Source organism: Pelophylax lessonae, assembly GCF_965119305.1.
Source record: "Pelophylax lessonae genome assembly, chromosome: 4".
Classification (NCBI taxonomy): domain Eukaryota; kingdom Metazoa; phylum Chordata; class Amphibia; order Anura; family Ranidae; genus Pelophylax; species Pelophylax lessonae.
This window is the reverse complement of record NC_138771.1, coordinates 262,878,329-262,898,650: the sequence shown is the minus strand read 5'-3', so window position 1 is coordinate 262,898,650 and position 20,322 is coordinate 262,878,329. Positions and strand designations below refer to the sequence as shown.

The following is a 20,322-nucleotide window of genomic DNA, read 5'->3' as shown; positions in this document are numbered from 1 at the left end:
GACGCGGGCCCCTCCGTGGAATAGTCGGACCCTCATGATCCCGAGTTCCCCTCTATCCTGTGACACACTCCACATATCTCCCCCTCGCTAGTATGAGTTGGTGAGTAAGGTATACCACTCCAGGAGGCTTGGTTTGGGAGCTGACAATCTGTATGAGTCTGTCGCTGCAAGGAAAGCCTGCATTGTAAAATGACTGAGGAATCCATGACTGATGTTGGTCAAGGATGGAGACAGGGCGCCGCTGGCGTTACTGTGTAAACAATCGTGCAGAGAGGTGATATTATCAGGCACCTACCTATCGCACGGGAGTCCTCTATTAGCGATGCAGCCGCACGGAGCCGCCATCCTTCCGCGGGCCGTCATTTTGGCGTAGCCTAATGTCTCCTGTATGGCGGCGGCCATCTTGGATACACCCAGCCTGCCTCGAGGAGCAGCGGTGGGAGTGCCGGAAGACGAGTAAAGGGGCGGAGCCGCCTCCTTTACCCGGGTAAATCGATCCATAAGACTTCCTGTTCTGTAATGACAGCGCTGAGAGCAGTTCGGTAGAAGCTTCTGTGCATCAGGTGGTGAGCCCTTGGGGTCTCTCTCTCTCTCTCTCTCTCTCTGTGGGGGTTCCGAAGCAGGTGGCACTGAGGGGCGCTGTTGCGCTGGGGGATTACATACAAAAAAAAAAAAAAGGGAAAGTTTTTTCTTTTGCAATCCTTGTTTGCTGACAGGTGTTCCTGGATTTATCATGGACCCTGCCACACATGTATCCCCACCTGATCCCCTCGAGGTGGCCGCAGGACCCTCCAGTTCTCCACTTACTATTGATGCATTGTCAGCGGTTTTGGAGTCTTTTGTATCCCGGGTGGAGGTGGCCTGTCAGGGACGGGGGGGGCGAGAAAGCGACCCCCGCCTACCCCTATTTCGTCTGACACTTCAGATACAGATTCTGAGCCTGTCACGGCGGCTGCAGGTCCCTCTTCTGGGGCTAGTGTCTCGTATCCCATCTACTCGGATAGCGAGGAAGACATTTCTGCCTCTGCTATAGCGCAAGATGAAGCGCTGGTAGAAGCACTGATTGTGTCTGTGCGGGAAACTTTAAGACTTGAGGTTATACCTACGGAAGCAGTTGATACTGAAATTGCTTTTGGTACCTGCAAGCCTACCAAGATGGCAAAGGTGTTTCCTTTGCCCAAATTTTTCAAGATATAATTAAGGAAGAATGGGTCCGTCCAAAACGAGCCCCTGGTATTTCCAAACGGATTGCTAGACGCTATCCGTTTGAAGAATCCCTCCTTAATAAATGGACGGTACCACCGTCGGTGGATTCACCGATTTCCAGACTAAATAAAGCTACTGTTATCCCGGTGGAGGACGCTCCGTCTTTTCGGGATCCGGTGGACCGTAAAGCGGAATCTATATCCCGCTCTATAATCTCCCTGATAGGGTCAGCCTTTAGGCCAGTGTTCACCATTGCTCTGGTTGCACAAACATTGACAGAGTGGACCAAGTTGTTATGCCGAGATCTGGAGGGGAGAAGTCTCCCCCCGGCAGTATCGGACTTGCTGGAGCAGATGGTACAAGCACTACAGTTTGTCTGTGACGCCGCCCTGGACACCGCTCGATCTCGGCGGTGGTCCTTCGGCGTATGCTGTGGTTAAAATGCTGGTCGGCGGATCAAGCTTCCAAAAAAGCTTTGGCTAATCTCCCCTTTCAAGGGGATCGCCTGTTTGGTGCCACCTTGGATGAGATCATCAAGGGTCTCACTGGTGGCAAGAGCACCTTTTTACCACAGGCTACTAAGGGGAAAGGACCTCGTCGCAGACAGGGACCTTCCTTTTCCGCTCATAAAAAGTTTTTTCGCTCCTCTGGGGCGGGCGATAAGGCAAAGTCCTTCAAAGCCCCCCCAGGGGGTTTCAAAGGGCACTGGTCGGGTAAACAAAGATCCGGCTCTGCCAGACCTGAAGATAAGACCACTACAGCCTGAAGGTGCGCCCCCACCCATATCTGGGGTGGGGGGACGTCTTCACCGGTTTCCGGACCCATGGCTCTCCAGGATTCCAAACAAATGGGTTCAAGAGGTCATACGGTCGGGATACAAGATCGAGTTTCGATCACTTCCACCGGTGCGGTTCTTCCCTTCCAATATCCGACTATCCCCGGATCGCTTAGAAGTTTTGCGGGGGGCAGTGACGGATTTGATGCAACAAGGAGTGGTGGTCCACGTTCCTTGGACAGAACGTTTTCAGGGGTTCTATTCGAACCTATTCACAATACCCAGAAAAGAGGGCAAGGTGCGTCCAATTCTGGACTTGAGAGCACTCAATCATTTTGTCCGGGTACAAAAATTCAAGATGGAGTCCATTCGCACAGTAGTGGCCTCCCTGCATCAGGGGGATTTTCTGGCGTCCATAGACATCAAGGATGCCTATCTTCACATTCCCATTTACGCAGGACATCAGCGTTTCCTTCGCTTTTCCGTGGGAGAGAACCATTATCAGTTTGCGGCGTTACCCTTTGGTCTCGCCTCTGCTCCCCGGGTCTTCACAAAGGTCTTGGCCCCAGTTTTGGCACTGTTGCGACAGCGGGGCATTTTGGTTCTAGGCTACCTAGACGACCTTCTACTCGGAGTCTCCGCAGGCTCTGTTGCTAAACTTGGAGATCACTATGATCTCTTTGGAAGAGTTCGGGTGGCTGGTGAACCGGCAGAAATCATCCCTGATCCCCACCAGGAGACTGAACTATCTGGGCCTAACTTTGGATACATCCTTGGCAAAAGTGTTTCTTCCGGCGGAGAAACTCCGGAAGATTCAGTCGACGACTCAGTTATTATTGACCGTCAACTGGCCTTTCCTGCGGACTTGCATGAGGGTTCTGGGACTGATGGTGGCCTCCTTCGAGGCAGTACCGTTTGCCCAGTCTCATACCCGGATTCTTCAAAAGGAGATTCTTCTCAAATGGAACCGGAATCCCGATTCCCTGGACAATCGGATCCGGCTGAGCGAACGGACCAGGGAATCTCTGGTTTGGTGGCTTTGGTCACCAATGCTCAGTCAGGGGAAGTCATTTCTTCCAATCTATTGGACGATTGTCACCACGGATGCCAGTCTATCCGGGTGGGGTGGGGTTCTCGGCAGACGATCTGCTCAGGGGCTCTGGTCCCTGGAAGAATCCAGGTTACCGATAAATGTATTGGAACTGAGAGCGATCAGACTTTGTCTGATTTACTGGACCGAACAGCTCCGGGGCAGCCCGGTGCGAATCCAGTCGGACAATGCCACGGCAGTGGCTTACGTCAATCACCAGGGGGGCACCAAGAGTGTCCTGGCGGCCATAGAAGTGGCCGGCATCCTTCGTTGGGCGGAACGATTTGTTCCAGGTCTCTCCGCGGTATTCATTCCGGGGGTGGAAAATTGGCAGGCAGATTTTCTCAGCCGTCAGATTCTGGATCAAGGGGAATGGTCTCTTCATCCAGAGGTATTTCACCAATTGTGCCTTCGTTGGGGCACCCCAGATGTGGACCTGTTGGCATCTCGGCTCAACAGAAAGGTGTGGAGGTTTGTAGCCCGCTCCCGCGATCCTCTAGCGGACGCAGCAGACGCGCTGGTCGCCCCGTGGGGGCAGTATCAGCTACTGTATGCCTTTCCTCCTCTCAAGTTGCTGCCGAAACTTCTTCGCAGGATAGAGGTGGAGGGAATTCCAGTTATCCTTGTGGCTCCGGACTGGCCTCGTCGGGCTTGGTACGCCGACTTGGTCAGGCTGGTCGCGGACGCTCCTTGGTGACTTCCTCTCAGGGAGGATCTGCTGACTCAGGGACCGATCTTCCATCCTGCTTTACGATCGCTGGCTTTAACGGCCTGGCTGTTGAGACCCAGGTGCTGAAGGACAAGGGGTTGTCAGCTTCAGTTATTCCTACTTTAATTAAAGCGAGGAAAGTGACTTCCAGAAAAGTCTAACATCGCACATGGAAGTCTTATATCGCGTGGTGTGAATCCCTTGGGTTTCCACCACGTTCTTACTCGGTGGCCCGAATATTGGCTTTTCTGCAACAGGGGGTTGAGCAGAAACTGGCCTTGAGCACTATCAAGGGTCAGGTTTCAGCGTTAGCAATCTTCTTTCAGAAGCCTCTGGCTACTCATTCCTTGGTGCGGAACTTCATCCAGGGGGTGCGGCTCCTGGCTCCGCCGGTGCGCGCGCCCTTGCCGCCCTGGGATCTTAATTTGGTGTTGTCGGTTCTTCAGAAACCTCCCTTTGAAAATATTAGGGAGATTCCCTTGCTTACTTTATCCCAGAAGGTGGCCTTTTTGGTGGCTATCACTTCTGCACACGGGGTGTCAGAACTGGCCGCATTGTCCTGTCGTTCCCCATATCTGGTGGTTCATAGGGATAAGGTGGTTCTTCGTCCGAATCCATCCTTCCTTCCTAAGGTGGTTTCAGATTTTCATCTAAATGAGGATATTGTGCTACCTTCCCTGTGTCCTAAGCCCAGTCATCCTCGGGAGTTTGCGTTACACTCCTTGGATGTGGTTCGGGCGATCAGGGTGTACTTGACTACTACGGAATCTTTCCGTAAGACGAATTCACTTTTTGTGATCACGGATGGCCCTAGAAAGGGGTTGCCTGCGTCTGCCACGACTATCTCTAGATGGATCAGACAGACGGTGGTACAGGCTTATTCTATTAAGGGTCGGGTTCCTCCGTTCCCTGTTAAGGCGCACTCCACTCAAGCGCTTAGTGCTTCCTGGGCCTTCCGCCATCAGGCGTCGGTGCTTCAGGTTTGCAAGGCGGCTACCTGGTCGTCGGTTCATACCTTTACAAAATTTTATAAAGTTGATGTGCTGGCATCGGCGGATGCCTCTTTTGGCCGCAAGGTTCTGCAGGCCGCTGTTTGAGGAGACCATTGGTCTACCTCAAGGGTTTTTTTCTGTTGGGTTTTCAGTCGAGTCTCATCCTTTTGTCCGATGAGCCTTTAAGACTTCTGGTTGGCTCCGGTTGGGCCTTCTGGATTGGATTTTGATTTCCGTTATCCCACCCCTCATTTGTGGCACTGCTTTGGGACGTCCCTACTGATATTAATCAGAGGACTGCGTCTGTCAATGAGCGACAGAGAAAATTGGATTTTTGACTTACCGTAAAATCCTTTTCTCTTAAGCTCATTGACAGACGCAGTACCCGCCCCTCTATTTTTGAGTTGGGTTGGGTTAAATTCTCTGACACTGCTTTGTTACATAACTGACATCCTGTAGCAGGGAGAGAGAGGATATACCCTCTGGGACTGCCCCTAAGGTGTGGCCAGAACGTTTTTCCTGCCTAGTGTCCTACTCCTGTAGGGGGCAGTATAACCCTACTGATATTAATCAAAGAGGACTGCGTCTGTCAATGAGCTTAAGAGAAAAGGATTTTACGGTAAGTCAAAATCCAATTATTGCTAAATGTAAGTTGCGCTCAACTAAATAACACTTGTACAAAATAGAGACCTTATAATAAATGCAAAATAAGGTGCATAGTATAGTGCATAAATGAATGATCAATAGATAAATTAAAATTAAAAAGTGGGTAGATTCTGTGCAATCATTAATCCATATCAGAGTGGATTAAACATATATATAACACAAAATAAATAGTCCGCAGTAAATAAATAGTCCGCAGTAATATCAATGAATGTCCAAAGATAGATATTAATTTTTAGATGATGGCAGTAATTTCAACACTTGATAGATTGTAAATACCGCCACCAAATAAACAGGAACACCCGGTGTGCACTCAAGGCTTACCGGATGAAATGGACCCCTTAGGTTACAGGGGGTCAGTAAAAGCAGATTCAGGACACCAAAGGTATAAACACCCGATACCAGGATAGGCAAAACTTCTGATATACTCCAAACAGATCCTCCTGTATAGTTCACTGAAGCTGGGGATGGACTCCTTGCTGTTCCAGGCGGCTGGGTGAGACTTGCGAGCAAACAGCTGGCGGGAAAGCAATTTAAAAAACAATCGTTGTCGGAGAGTCTGCACTGGAGCCAGTTGACAGTTCACTGATATTACTGCAGACTATTTATTTTCCTCGGACTATTTATTTTGTGTTATATATATATATATATATATATATATGTTTAATCCACTCTGTTATGGATTAATGATTGCACAGAATCTACCCACTTTTTAATTTTAATTTATCTATTGATCATTCATTTATGCACTATACTATGCATCTTATTTGCATTTATTATAAGGTCTCTATTTTGCACAAGTGTTATTTAGTTAAGGGCAACTTACATTTAGCAATATTTATTCTTTTGAATATGCAATGGAGTTACTGACCTGTCCTACTTCCAGCGTGCTTTCCGAAAGGACGTTCAGTGCTGCTGGAGGTTTTTTGATGGACAAAAGTTTGCTTCTGTCCACAGACGCTGTTGACCAGCTGACTTTCATCAAAATAAACCAGTCCTAGATCAACAAGAGCTATCAGACCCTGATGCTGATGTAACAGATTGAATTTGCTAGGGGTCTGCCATCCCTTGAAGACTGCATATGCTGCCTATCCTATTCCTCTACCTTTATTCTGCTAGCTTCCAACAACGTTTTTGGTTTAGGTCACTACCAACCCCCAAGGCCTAATTTTTCTGCACTATTACAAGTGCATACAATTTAAATGTTGTATGTAATTTTTAACAGCAGGCCCTGTCCCTGTGCCATGCTAACTGTGAGGGTTTACGGTGTTCAGGCACCACCAACACCAAAGGCCCAATTTTCTGGTACCTGTGTAGTACATGCAATTTCAAATTTGTATGGAATTCTTATCAGTAGGTACCGTTCCTGCTCCCAGCATGAGTAACTGCAAGGCCTTGCTTACGGTGTTCAGGCACCACCTACGGTAAAGGCCCAATTTTTGGCACTTGTATAGCACATGCAATTTCGAATTTGTATGTAATTCTTACCAGCAGGTCCCATTCCTACTCCGAGCAAGAGTAACTGCGAGGCCTTGGTTACGGTGTTCAAGTACACATATGGCAAAGGCCAAATTTTTGGCACTTGTATAGCACATGCAATTTCAAATTTGTATGGAATTCTTACCAGCAGCTCCCGTTCCTGCTCCCAGCAATAGTAACTGCGAGGCCTTGGTTACGGTGTTCAGGCACCACCTTCCACAAAGGCCCAATTTTTGGCACTTGTATAGCACATGCAATTTCAAATTTGCATGGAATTCTTACCAGCCGGTCCCGTTCCTGCACCCAGCAAGGGTAACTGTGAGGGATTAGTTACGGTGTTCAGGCGCCAGCAACACTAAAGGCCGAATTTTTGGTGTCTGTATGACAAGTACATGCGATTTCATATTTGTATAGATTTTTTTAGCAGCAGGGCCCGTTTTTGCACCCAGCAAGAGTAACTGCGAGGGGTTACGGTGTTCAGACACCATCAACAACCAAGGCTCAATTTTTCTGCACCCGTATGACAAGTACATTTGATTTGAAACTTGTATGTATATTTGTATATTACATTTTTTGCTTTAGAAATGTATAGAGATTCTCATAGAGATGCTATTTTACAGGCACATTCAGGGGACCCCCCAGGCATGATATTTGAAGGAATTTTTCATTTTTATAGTTTTACTTTAAGCCTCATTAAAATCAGTAAATCAGTGCTCCTTTAAAAACGATTGTTATTAAAAATGTTGTTTTCATTGCTACATGTTCCCCAGGTCAGGACCCGGACCCCATACACTTTATTGGGGCAAAAACTTGCATTTAAGCCTTCAAAATGAGGCCGTTTGATTTTCAAGGTTTGAGTCCCATAGACTTCAATGGGGTTTGTTTGTTTAAACAAACTTGTCCTCTGTTCGCGGTGTTCTGGTGCGAACCGAACTGGGGGGTGTTCAGCTTATCACTATTAGTGGTCAGTGGGAGAAGGGCCCTATTACATTGGTGGTCACTGGCAGACGGGACCCCCTACACTGGTGGCCAGTGCGAAAAAGGGCTTCTTTAAATTAATGATCAGTGGGAGAAGGGCCCCATTACACTGGCATTCAGTGAGAGAAGGGCCCCATTACACTGTCAGTCGGTGGGAGAAGGGCCCCATTACACTGGCAGTCGGTGGGAGAAGGGCCCCATTACACTGTCAGTCGGTGGGAGAAGGGCCCCATTACACTGGCAGTCGGTGGGAGAAGGGCCCCATTACACTGGCAGTCGGTGGGAGAAGGGCCCCATTACACCGGCAGTCGGTGAGAGAAGGGCCCCATTACACTGGCAGTCACTGGGAGAAGGGCCCCATTACACTGGCGGTTGGTGGGGAAAGCACCCCATTACACTGATGGTCGGTGGGAGAAACATCCCATTACACTGATGGTCGGTGGGAGAAACATCCCATTACACCGATGGTTGGTGGGGGAAGGGCACTAGTACACTCTTATGCCTCGTACACACGCATCGATAGTTGGCCGTGAATTTTCGGGCAACGTCTGATCGGCCGATTTTCGGCTTGTTAGTATGATGCTTTCGACAACCGACTCTGACTTTTCGACCGAACAAAATCTGGTGTGCAGGCTATAAAATTTTTGTTGGCCGTCAACAGAACGGCCGATTTTCCGTCAGTCAGTACAGATTTCGGCAGACAAAAATCTGATGAGCAAGACTGGGCATGCTCAGAGAAGAAAAAACACACGGAAAGTAAACCAGCACATGACATCACTTCTGAAGTTGGTTTTTGTTGGCCGAGAAAATTTGTGTGCAGTCTAGAGCACATTTCAACCAACACAACAACACTGGACAAAAGAGGGCCGATCGGTCGGCCGATAATCGTTGCGTGTGTACGAGGCATTAGTCAGTAAGAGAAGTTCCCCAATACACTGTTGGTTATAAGGAGAAGCGGACATTACACTAGCGGTCAGTAGGAGAAGCGTCCCATTACAATGATTGTTGGTGGGAGAAAGGGCCCTGTTATATTGGTTGTCAGTGGGGGGAAGGGCCCTAGTACAGTGTTGGTTATAAGGAGAAGAGTCCCATTACACTTGTGGTCTGTAAAAGAAGAGCCCCCATTACACTATTGGTTATAGGGAGAAGAGTTCTATTGCACTGTTGGTCAGTAGAAGAAGGGCCCAATACACTGCCGGTCAGCAGAAGAATAGCCCATTCCACTGTTGGTCAGTAGAAGAAGGGCCCATTACACTGTTGGTCAGTAGAAGAAGGGTCCATTACACTGTTGGTCAGTGTATGAAGGGTCCATTACACTGTTGTTCAGTAGAAGAAGGGCCCGTTACACTGTTGATTAGTAAGAGAAGAGCCCATTACACTGTTGGTCAGTAGAAGAAAGACCCATTACACTTTTGGTCAGTAGAAGGGCTCATTACACTGTTGATTAGTAAGAGAAGAGCCCATTGCACCGTTGGTCAGTAGAAAAAAGGCCTTACTGTTGGTCAGTGGAAGAAGGGACTATTAAACTGTTGGTTAGCACGAGAGGGGCCGTTACACTGTTGATCAGTAGGAGAAGGGCCCAGGAGAAGGGCCCATTACACTGTTGGTTTGTAAGAGAAGAGTCCTGTCACAGTGTTGGTCAGTAAAAGAAGGACCCATTACACTGTTGATTATTAAGAGAAGGGCCCCAAGATATGAGTGGTCACTGAGAAGAATGGCCCTTTATGGGTGGCTAAAAAGATCACTGGGGTCAGTGGTTACTTACTGTATCTGAAAGAGCTGCCTCTGAATGAACTGTGGTTGAGAGAGGCTGCTGTAAAGTATTCACCTTTGCCCCTTTGCTGGCAGTTATAAAAAACAAAACTTATGGAAGGTGGGAAAGAGGTGAAACAGCTTGGCCAGCACAGACAGTAATGAAACACACAGAATAGAGGAGAGGCTTATGCCATGCAAGAAGGGAGGGGGCTCTACTAGGGAATGGAAGTAGTCACATTTTTTTAGCAAGTTCAAAGGCACATTAAAAGTGAATAAAAAATAATTTATAGAAAAAAAAAACCCTGCAAGTAAGAACGTAAAGTACAACAGCATAGACATTAGTGATGAGTAATGATGTGTGTCTCATCACTTCTTGTACAAATCAAACCTTTAGTGCTTTCTTCATAGCTACAGGATCATGTCCTGAGTGGCTCCTGGCATTGTGAAGGTTAACAGCAGCCACTGCTATATCCCAGACTATAAGGCAGTCACTCGGCCATCATCCGTATTTTGTATATGTAAAGACTACGTAACGTTTAGTCGGACTATACAGGCCAGAAAGGAGTATACTCACAAGCAATCTATAAAAAACAAACATTTATTTCACATGTATTTAAAAAAAGAGAAGAAAGATAGATGCCAACGAGCATCTTCTCATATATTGCACATATTCCCACAGATATACAGTAAGTCGTGGCTATAAGGTAGGTACTATAAATTGGTTCCTCAGAGGCCAACGCGTTTCTCTACAACATTTAGCTTCATCAGCGCTTGGGAAATAGTACTTTCTACAACAAAAATGTAAATCATTAATTTCTAAATACATCTAATCATTTTTAACCACTTGCAGGGCCGCCATCAGGGGGGTACAGCCAGTACTCCTGTATGGGGCCCTGGTACAAAGGGGGGCCCAGACAGCAGGAAGATTGGTAGGATGACAGCATACCTCCCAACCTGGGCAGGACTGTCCCGCTGTCCCGCTGTACAGAGGCTTTGTCCGGCATAATTCTGGTGATAAATGTTACCTTCTAGTTCAGAAGAACGTGCAGCAGTGGGAACATTTAGAACAGCCAGGGATTGGCTAACAAACCAGCTGGGTGTGCACTATGCAGCCACTGTCAAATTCATGCTGTGATGTAGGTAATGGTAAATCTTGGTCAGCTTAGTAAGGCACTACTCCCTATCTAGCACTCTCCTGAACCCTGTGCATAATGCACTCCAGAACCCTGCATTCTGTATCTAGCATTCTCCTGAACGTATTCCTGATCCCTGCACTCTGTATGGGGATGGGGTTGTGAATTCGTGGAGGGATTTGGGGGGTTGTGTTGTGAGGGGTGATTGGGAGGGATTTCTGCTAGGAAGAGGGATTGGGGGAGGGGGTGTTAATATAATTTTGATATTTTTGGTGGAGGGGGGGGGGGGGCCCTGTCAGGTAGGCTGTATGGGGCCCCAGGATTTCTAGCGGCAGCCCTGACCACTTGATGACCGCCCACCGCAGATTTACTGCGGCAGACGGCTGCTCCTGGGCAAACCGACGTAGTACTACGTAGCTCGCCCAGGAGACTCTAGGGGGCGCGCTCCCGCCCCCGCTCGTCAGCTGAGTAGCCAGTGCGTGTGACAGGCGGCTCCAATGCCCACAGGCAACTCGCGATCTCCCCCCGCTGACAGAGAAGGACGGACGGCGGATGTAAACAGCCATCTGTCATTCTCCCTGAAGTGATCACAGAGGCTATGTGATCCTGCTATATAGGATCGCATGTCTCTGTGATGATCTCACAAGCCCAACCCCCCCACAGTTAGAATCACTCCCCTAGGCTTACATTTAACCCCTTGATCCCTAATAGCATTAATGATGCATATTTTTAGCACTGATTACTGTAGTAATGTCACTGGCACCCCTAAAAGTGTCAAAAATGTCAGTTAGGGGTCCGATCTGTCCGCCACAATGTCCCAGTCCCACAAAAAAATGGCAGATCGCCGCCATTACTATAAAAAAAAAATGACATAAATCTTTCCCGTAGTTAGTAGACGCAATTACTTTTGTGCAAGCCAATCAAAATACGCTTATTGCGATTTATTTTACCAAAAATTTGTAGCAAAAAACAAATTGGCCTAAAATGTTAAAAATTTTGATTTTTTAATTTTTTTTGGGAATGTTATATAGCAGGATATGAAAAATATATATATATATATTTTTTTTCAAAATTGTCGCTCTTTTTTTGTTTATAGCGCAAAAAATAAAAATCGCACAGGTGATCAAATACCACCAAAAGAAAGCTCTATTTGTGGGAAAAAAGAACATCAAGTTTATTGGGGTACAGCGTTGCACGACCGCGCAATTGTCCGTTAAAGTAACGCAGTGCCGAATCGCAAAATAGGGCCTGGTCATTAAGCAGCAAAATATTCCGGTCCTTAAGTGGTTAAACATAATTCATATAACCACAGCTTTGTATTGAGTATATATATGTGACACCCACCTCAGAGCCAACCAACATCAGTGCCCGCTACCCACAAAGGGTGCTGAGGTGTACAGGAAGAGGCTGACCAGAGAGATCCTATCATATAAAAAAAATTGTATATCATAATTCTATATTCACTGTTTCTCATCTTAAGAATAGCCTACACATGTAACTCTTACTTGTTTGATAGCTAACTGGAGTCAGCTCCACTTTCACACTGTATATTCAGAGAATCCAGAAGGTAGGTATCATATATCCCACATTAGTACTGTAGGAGTGTGGATTCCCTGTAAAACGTTATTCAATGTCAGTAATCAATTTAAGCCCATATAGTTTTATATACGACTTAATGACTGATATCTCCATACCTTAATATGCTCCCAAATATGTTTATCCCCTAGGGAGGAGAAAAAGATTGTCCCTCCACTTTAAACTTTCTTAATAGTAGTTGTCCCCTTAAAGTAAGAGCGTGTATCCTATCAATCCTTCGTCCAGGATCCGGGTGGGAAGGCTATATATATATATATATATATATATATATATATATATATATATATATATATATATAAAGATTAGAAACAATGCTCAACAATCCATGAAGAGTAGATGGGGAAAGTAGAGATAGGTAATGAGCAGATCAGATATATCTATGTGTCCCTGCTTTGCTGTGATCTCTCTGGTCAACTGGCGCAATAACGCCATGTCAGTCCTTTATATACACCCCCTCCACCCGGCAATGGTGTCGCGTCGACCCCAACTTCTGGCAGCGACTCGGTTTGGATGGCTGCCCCCATCATCCCAACGCCCCGGTGTGATTGCGTCATGTGCAACAGGCTGTTGGGTGGAGAGGAACGTTCCCATGCATAGCATCACCACGGAAACAACCATCACAGCCAGCTTCTGACCCTATGGCATAAATACCATGATCGTATGGGGGAGAGCTCATCCTTGGGGTCAACATAGGAGCGCTACCTAGCGCCTGTGTCCAGGCAACCAAAGCACATCCATACCTACGCAAGAGAGGGGTGTCACATTTCCATTATCATTATATCCAAAAAATCAAAAAAACAAAAACCACACCCACACAAAAAATGGCACCCTACATCTACAAATGTGTCTATGTACATATAAAGAGTACCAGCAGAGGGGAATATATATATATATATATATATATATATATATATATATATATATATATAAAACCTGAACTGTAGGGCCCCTAAAGATGTCACCATATGGCAAGGGCTTAAAACCTAATACATCATTCAAGCCCGGTGGTATTGTGGTTTTAGGGTTATAAATCCATGAGCAGCCACTGCTACTGAGGAAAGTTGTGTCACTTGCCCTCCTCCTCCCCATTCCTTTCTCTGACTGGAGGTGGAGCCATTGAATGAAAGGATTCCTGCATCCATTCACAGAACGTTATGCATTGTGGGTTTGTATTAATACGAATTCTGTGATTGGTGGAGAGGGCAAAAGGGGTGGGTGAGTGGTACAACTTTTCTCAGTAGCAGTGGCTGCGTTGCAGCACCAGAAGAGAGCCCCTCACTGGTCAGTATCCAGTGACTGAGGCCCTGCGGAGAAGACACATAGTGGGATTCCCGGCATTACATGTATATGTTTTCCCTCCATAGAATACACTAGACTTCACATTCTGTCGGTGACAGGGGCTCTTCAAAAAAAGTGTTAGCAACCAGTTGGGCTGAGCGTTCACCTGTCTCCCGTTGCTAGGCGTCCACTATTGGTGAAGGGGGAGCGGTGTGTGCAGTGTGTGCGCTCCTATTGGTGGAGAGGTAGACTGTGCCCGCCCTGTGTGTGTGTAGGGGGAGGTGCTGTGTAGCACACACTGATTTCCTCGCAGTGTTGAAGTGATGACAAAGTCCATGGCTGACTTTCTCCCGGCTCCTCTCCTCCGGCGCTCTGTCAGCTCCGTACTGACAGCCATGCTGCTGTGAAGTCTCCCCGCACAGCTCCGCACCGTCCAGGCGCCATGGCCAAGCTCCGGGTGTCTTATGAGTACTCGGAGGCCGAGGACAAGAGCATCCGCCTGGGCTTGTTCCTCATCATCTCTGGGGTCGTGTCCCTCTTCATCCTCGGCTTCTGCTGGCTCAACCCGGCTCTGCAGGACCTCCAGGGTACCACGGCTAACTGCACCGTCCTGTCCGTGCAACAGATCGGGGAGACCTTCGAGTGTACCTTCACATGTGGGGCCGACTGTAAGGGCACCTCTCTCTACCCCTGTCTGCAGATCTATGTCAATAACTCCGAGTCCTACTCCAGGGCTCTGCTCCACCAGGACGAACAGCAACTCATCACTAACCCTAAGGTAGGTACATCACCAACCTAGGTACACCACTCATCACTAACCCTAAGGTAGGTACATCACCAACCATCACTAACCCTAAGGTAGGTACATCACCAACCTAGGTACACCACTCATCACTAACCCTAAGGTAGGTACATCAACCTAGGTACACCACTCATCACTAACCCTAAGGTTGGTACATCAACCTAGGTACACCACTCATCACTAACCCTAAGGTAGGTACATCAACCTAGGTACACCACTCATCACTAACCCTAAGGTAGGTACATCAACCTAGGTACACCACTCATCACTAACCCTAAGGTAGGTACATCACCAACCTAGGTACACCACTCATCACTAACCCTAAGGTAGGTACATCACCAACCTAGGTACACCACTCATCACTAACCCTAAGGTAGGTACATCACCAACCTAGGTACACCACTCATCACTAACCCTAAGGTAGGTACATCACCAACCTAGGTACACCACTCATCACTAACCCTAAGGTAGGTACATCACCAACCTAGGTACACCACTCATCACTAACCCTAAGGTAGGTACATCACCAACCTAGGTACACCACTCATCACTAACCCTAAGGTAGGTACATCACCAACCTAGGTACACCACTCATCACTAACCCTAAGGTAGGTACATCACCAACCTAGGTACACCACTCATCACTAACCCTAAGGTAGGTACATCACCAACCTAGGTACACCACTCATCACTAACACCAAGGTAGGTACACCACCAACCTAGGTACACCACTCATCACTAACACCAAGGTAGGTACATTGCTCCTCACTCATCACTAACCTCAATCTAGGTACACCACTCATCACCAACACCAAGGTAGGTACACCACTCATCACCAACACCAAGGTAGGTACATCGCTCCTCACTCATCACTAACCTCAATCTAGGTACACCACTCATCACCAACACCAAGGTAGGTACATCGCTCCTCACTCATCATCAACCCTAACCTAGGTTCACCGCTCCTCTCCAACCCCAAGGTAGGTTCACCGCTCCTCTCCAACCCCAAGGTAGGTTCACCGCTCCTCTCCAACCCCAAGGTAGGTTCACCGCTCCTCTCCAACCCCAAGGTAGGTTCACCGCTCCTCCAACCCCAAGGTAGGTACATTGCTCCTCACTTATCACCAACCCCCGAGGCTGGTACACAGCTCCTCACCAACCCCCAAGGTAGGCTCACCACTTCTCACTCATCTCCAACCCCAAGGTAGGGACTCCGTTCATCACCATATTTTACGTATCATTACAACTCCTCATCCCCTACCCCAAGGTAGGGACACCACTCATCTCCTTATCACCAACCCCAACAGTAGGTACTCTCAATCACCACTCATCTCAACTCCTCATCACCAACTCAAAGGTAGGGACACCACTCATCTCCTCATAACCAATCTCAACATAGGGATTCCAATCACAACTTTTCACTTTCATTACCACTCATCACCAACCCCAAGGTAGGGACACCACTAATCTCCTCACCAACCCCAACGGTAGGTACTCCCCATCGTTCCACATCTCCACTCATCACCAACTACAAGGTAGGGACACCGTTCATCACTTATCACCACTCCTCATCACCAGCTCCAAGGTAGGAACACCACTCAACTCCTCATTGCAAAACCCAGAATATGGACTTCGCCCATCACAAACCCCAAGGGTAGGTACTCCCAAACGCCACTCGTCGCCAACCCCAAGGTAGGGACTCTGCTCCCCACTCGTCGCCAACCCCAAGGTAGGGACACCACTCATCTCATCACCAACCCCAAGGTACACTGCACTCATTCAGTCAGCTTTACCTATCTCCTCAACAACCCCAAGGGACACTACTTCTATACTCCATCACTCATTACAAACTCCAAGACACATCATTACTCATCTCCCCACCTCAAGGTAGAGACACCACTCATCACCAGTCCTCATCACCAACCCCAACATACACCACACTCCTCACCACTCATCAACAACCCCAACATACACCACACTCCTCACCACTCATCAACAACCCCAAGGTACACCACACTCATCACCACTCAGACAATCTGATCAAGCAGTCTCCTTTAAGATGCTCATGCACCTTACAATCCAATTGTACAATCTTCTTTGGATATGCCAACAACTATGTAGGCAAGGGCCTGACTGGATACAGATTGAATGGCTAGTTTAGGTAGGTCCTCATGTTGCATTGTTTTATGAAATCTAATGGTGGCCATACACACTTTGATAAATTATCACTTTCTTCTCCAATCAATTTCTTTTGATGGGAATAATCCAATTTATAGTCCACAACTCATTTGACTGCCATACTGTGTATAGGGAAGTGAATTAGCACTGATGATTAAGATATACTTTTGATCTTAAGTTATCAATCTCCTAATCCCATCAATCAAAAACTGATCATATTATTGAACAAAGTATCTTTAGTGCTACAGATCGATATAAGATTGATAATCTCCCACCTTTGCTTGAATCCAATTTAATGGAGTCCAAATCAAGTGGAAGGGAATTTGGGGCTACTTAATTGTTTGCCTATTCAATCATTGTGATCAAATAATAAAATCAAAGCATGTGTGACCACTAGTAGAAACACCAAAAGCTATGTAGTAGAAGGTCCTACCTGAATGGATAAAAATTGATTTGATAGTTTTGTTTAACCCAATGCTGGCCATAAACCATTCGATTTATAATCTGATGCCTGATTCACTTAAAATGATTGAACTGTCAAACAAGTAGCCATAACTTCCCTTCCTATTAAATTTAGACTCATTATTGATCAAACAGTGGAACAGCCAGGGCCGAAAAGTATCAGTCGTCTTGAGCTGCTTTGATCATGAATCCAATTGTATTTTGATTGATCAGATTATGAGTAGCGATGTGCCTGGGCGTGTTTGGATAGGGCCCGCCAGGAAGCTGGCACTACACACCTCCAATCATAGGCAGCATGTGTATGCCCAGCTGCCGCCCGGGAAATGCCTCACTGCCTATGATTGGCGGTGTGCAGTGACAGCTTCCTGGTGGGCATGATCCGAACACGCCAGAGCCCATCACTAATTATGAGGTTACATGATGAAAACAGAGATGTGATCAATCATTTCCAATCGCATCTCGTAATTTATTGATCAGAATTCACCTCCCCATGTGTGGCATAATGCGGAAGAGGAATAGGTTGTTGCCTATCAGGAGAGAACAGAAATGGGTCATTTATTGAAGTGTGTGTGGCCATCATGAGATCTACCAACAAATCTGTAGTACAAGGGCCTGCCTGATTGGATAGTTTAGGTAGGTCGGCGTATTCCATAGTCTAAAGTTGATTGTTGTGTACATGATGACACATTGCGGTTGATATACTAAAACTGGAGAGTGCAAAATCTGGTGCAGCTGTGCATAGAAACCAACATTGCGGTTGATATACTAAAACTGGAGAGCGCATAATCTGAAGCAGCTGTGCATAGAAACCAATCAGCTTCCAGATTGTATTGACAAAGCTTAATTGAACAAGCTGAAGTTAGAAGCTGATTGGCTACCATGCACAGCTGCACCAGATTTTCCACACTCCAATTTTAGTAAATCAAGCCCTGAGAGTTCTGCATGGCGTGCGGTCATCTCTGACAATGTCCCCAATCTATTGCTGTATGCTGTCACTTTATTCAGTTGCTGAGTTCATGGAAGTCCTCAGAAACTTGCAGCATTGGATTTGTATCTACTCAGTGACACTTTTCTATCAGATGGGGTGTAGTGCTTTTAGCAGATTGTGGGACGATGGGAGATCTCCTCCACTTAGACGGTTTCATGTAGCATTGCAGTGTTGGGAATGCATTGCTGGTGTGGGGTTAGGTAACCTCTGAATAATGGATTTGTGTCTTCCCTGGTGTAGTCTGTGATGCCTAATAGTCTTTATATAGCACTATGAAATAATGAGCAGAGGGGTACAGAGCAGGCCGTGTTCCCGTCTAATGTGCCACACACAATGGCTTGCCCTTTAGCGATGAGAAAATCATCATCATTACTCTAATGGGGAGATGGCAGATTATGCACAAGGGTTAATCAGTAGCATACGTGCAGAAATGGTCTTGTTCCTGCCAATCAGGGCCGATGAAGGAGTTAATAGAATTGTCGTTACCGTTCGGAGATAAGCTCTGTTGCCTAGGGGATGAGGTTTGCTAGTATCTGAGGCTCTCCGAAACGAGGAACTCTGAAATGAATTTACAGATCAGCACGCGGGGCCCAAATAGCGCTAGACGCATTATTCACACAGCATCAAACTTTATTCTTTCTGTCACCTGTGCTCATCACACAGCGCAGACTTTTCTTCACATTACTTCTGGATGGAAAGGTAAAAGCCCTGTAGTCTATCGGCTACCTACTATGTTCTCTGTGCACTACGAAACCCAATCACCCAATCTCATCTACGCTTTACCTGTTAACCTCTTATCAGCCATGTAATGTGTAGATGCATGCCAAGAAACGAGCAGCTATTACACATATGCATCTATGGAGGCATGGACTTGTGTGCTGGAAAGCTGCCTATACACTAGTAGATTTGTTTTCTTGAACAAACATCAAGTCCTCAAATGTACAGTGCATCCGGAAATTAACACTGCTTCATTTTGTTCTGTTACAGCCTTATTCCAAAATGGATTTAAGTAATTTTCCTCAAAATCCTACAAACAATATCCCATAATGACAACGTGAAGAAGTTTGTTTGAAATCTGTGCAAATGTATTAACCACTTCTGGACTGGGAGATTTTCCCCCCTTATGGACCAGGCCATTTTTTGGGGTTCGCCATTGCAGTATTTTAAGGGACAATTACGCAGTCGTGCGACACTGTACCCAAATAAAATTGATGTCCTTTTTTTTTTTTTTTTTTTCCCCCCCACAAATAAAAGCTCTCTTGATTAGAGCTTTTTCTTTATTTGATTTATTTGATCACCTGTGCGATTTTTTTTTTTTTTTTTTTTTTTTTTTTTTTTTTTTTTTTTTTTTTTTTTTTTTTTTTTTGCGGGACTGCGACATTGCAGCAGACAGATCGGACCCCTAACTGACATTTTTGACACTTTTGGGGGGACCAGTGACATTACTACAGTAATCAGTGCTGAAAATATACACTGTTACTGTAATAATGGCACTGGCAGGGAAGGGGTTAACCCAGGGGCAATCAAAGGGTTAAATGTGAGCTTTGAGGGGGATCGGTTTAATGGAATCAATGCAGACCTGTGTTCCTAAATGGGAGGAACACAGGAGCTCTGTGTTGATAGCTGAGAGAACAATGGTCTGCTGTGTTTACAACAGCAGACCGCTGTTCTCTCTTCACAGGGAGCGATTGCGGGTGCCCAACGGCAATCGTGGGCACAGTTGATCGGCTTCCCTGCTGGCGAGTGGGCGCGTACACCCCCAGGATCGCTCTCACAGACCGCCGTAAAGGTACGACGATTCGCGGGAACCTGCAGCGGCTGGTTGACAAGTGGTTAAAAACTAAAAACAAAAAAAATCTCGTGCAGAAATATTCACAGCCTTTGCCATGAGACTCAAAATTTTCAACTGATTATCCTTGAGATGTTTCTACAACTTGATTGGAGTCCACCTGTTGTGAATTGTTGATTTGGAAAGGCACACACCTGTCTATATAAGGTCCCACAGTTAACAGTTCATGTCGGAGCACAAACCAAGTCATGGAGTCCAAGGGATTGTCTGTAGACCTCCGACACAGGATTGTACTGAAGCACAGATCGGAGGAAGGGAACAGAAAAATTTCTGCAGCATTGAAGGTCCCAGTGAGCACAGTGGCCCCCATCCTCCATAAATGGAAGATAATTTGGAACCACTAGGACTCTTCCTAGAGTTGGGTCGCCCGGCCAAACTGAGCAATCGGG

At 46.7% G+C, this 20,322-nt stretch overlaps 1 protein-coding gene across 1 annotated transcript in view; it reads left to right on the top strand.

Moving 5' to 3' along the window:
• The first annotated feature begins 13,940 nt into the window (after window positions 1–13,940).
• Window positions 13,941–20,322, top strand: part of KCNMB4 (potassium calcium-activated channel subfamily M regulatory beta subunit 4) — a 125,019-nt gene continuing 118,637 nt past the window's right edge. The window contains exon 1 of the mRNA XM_082256080.1: window positions 13,941–14,432. Within this exon, the coding sequence (XP_082112206.1) occupies window positions 14,097–14,432 (336 nt within the window). The 5' untranslated portion in view covers window positions 13,941–14,096. The remainder of the gene's footprint in view (window positions 14,433–20,322) is intronic.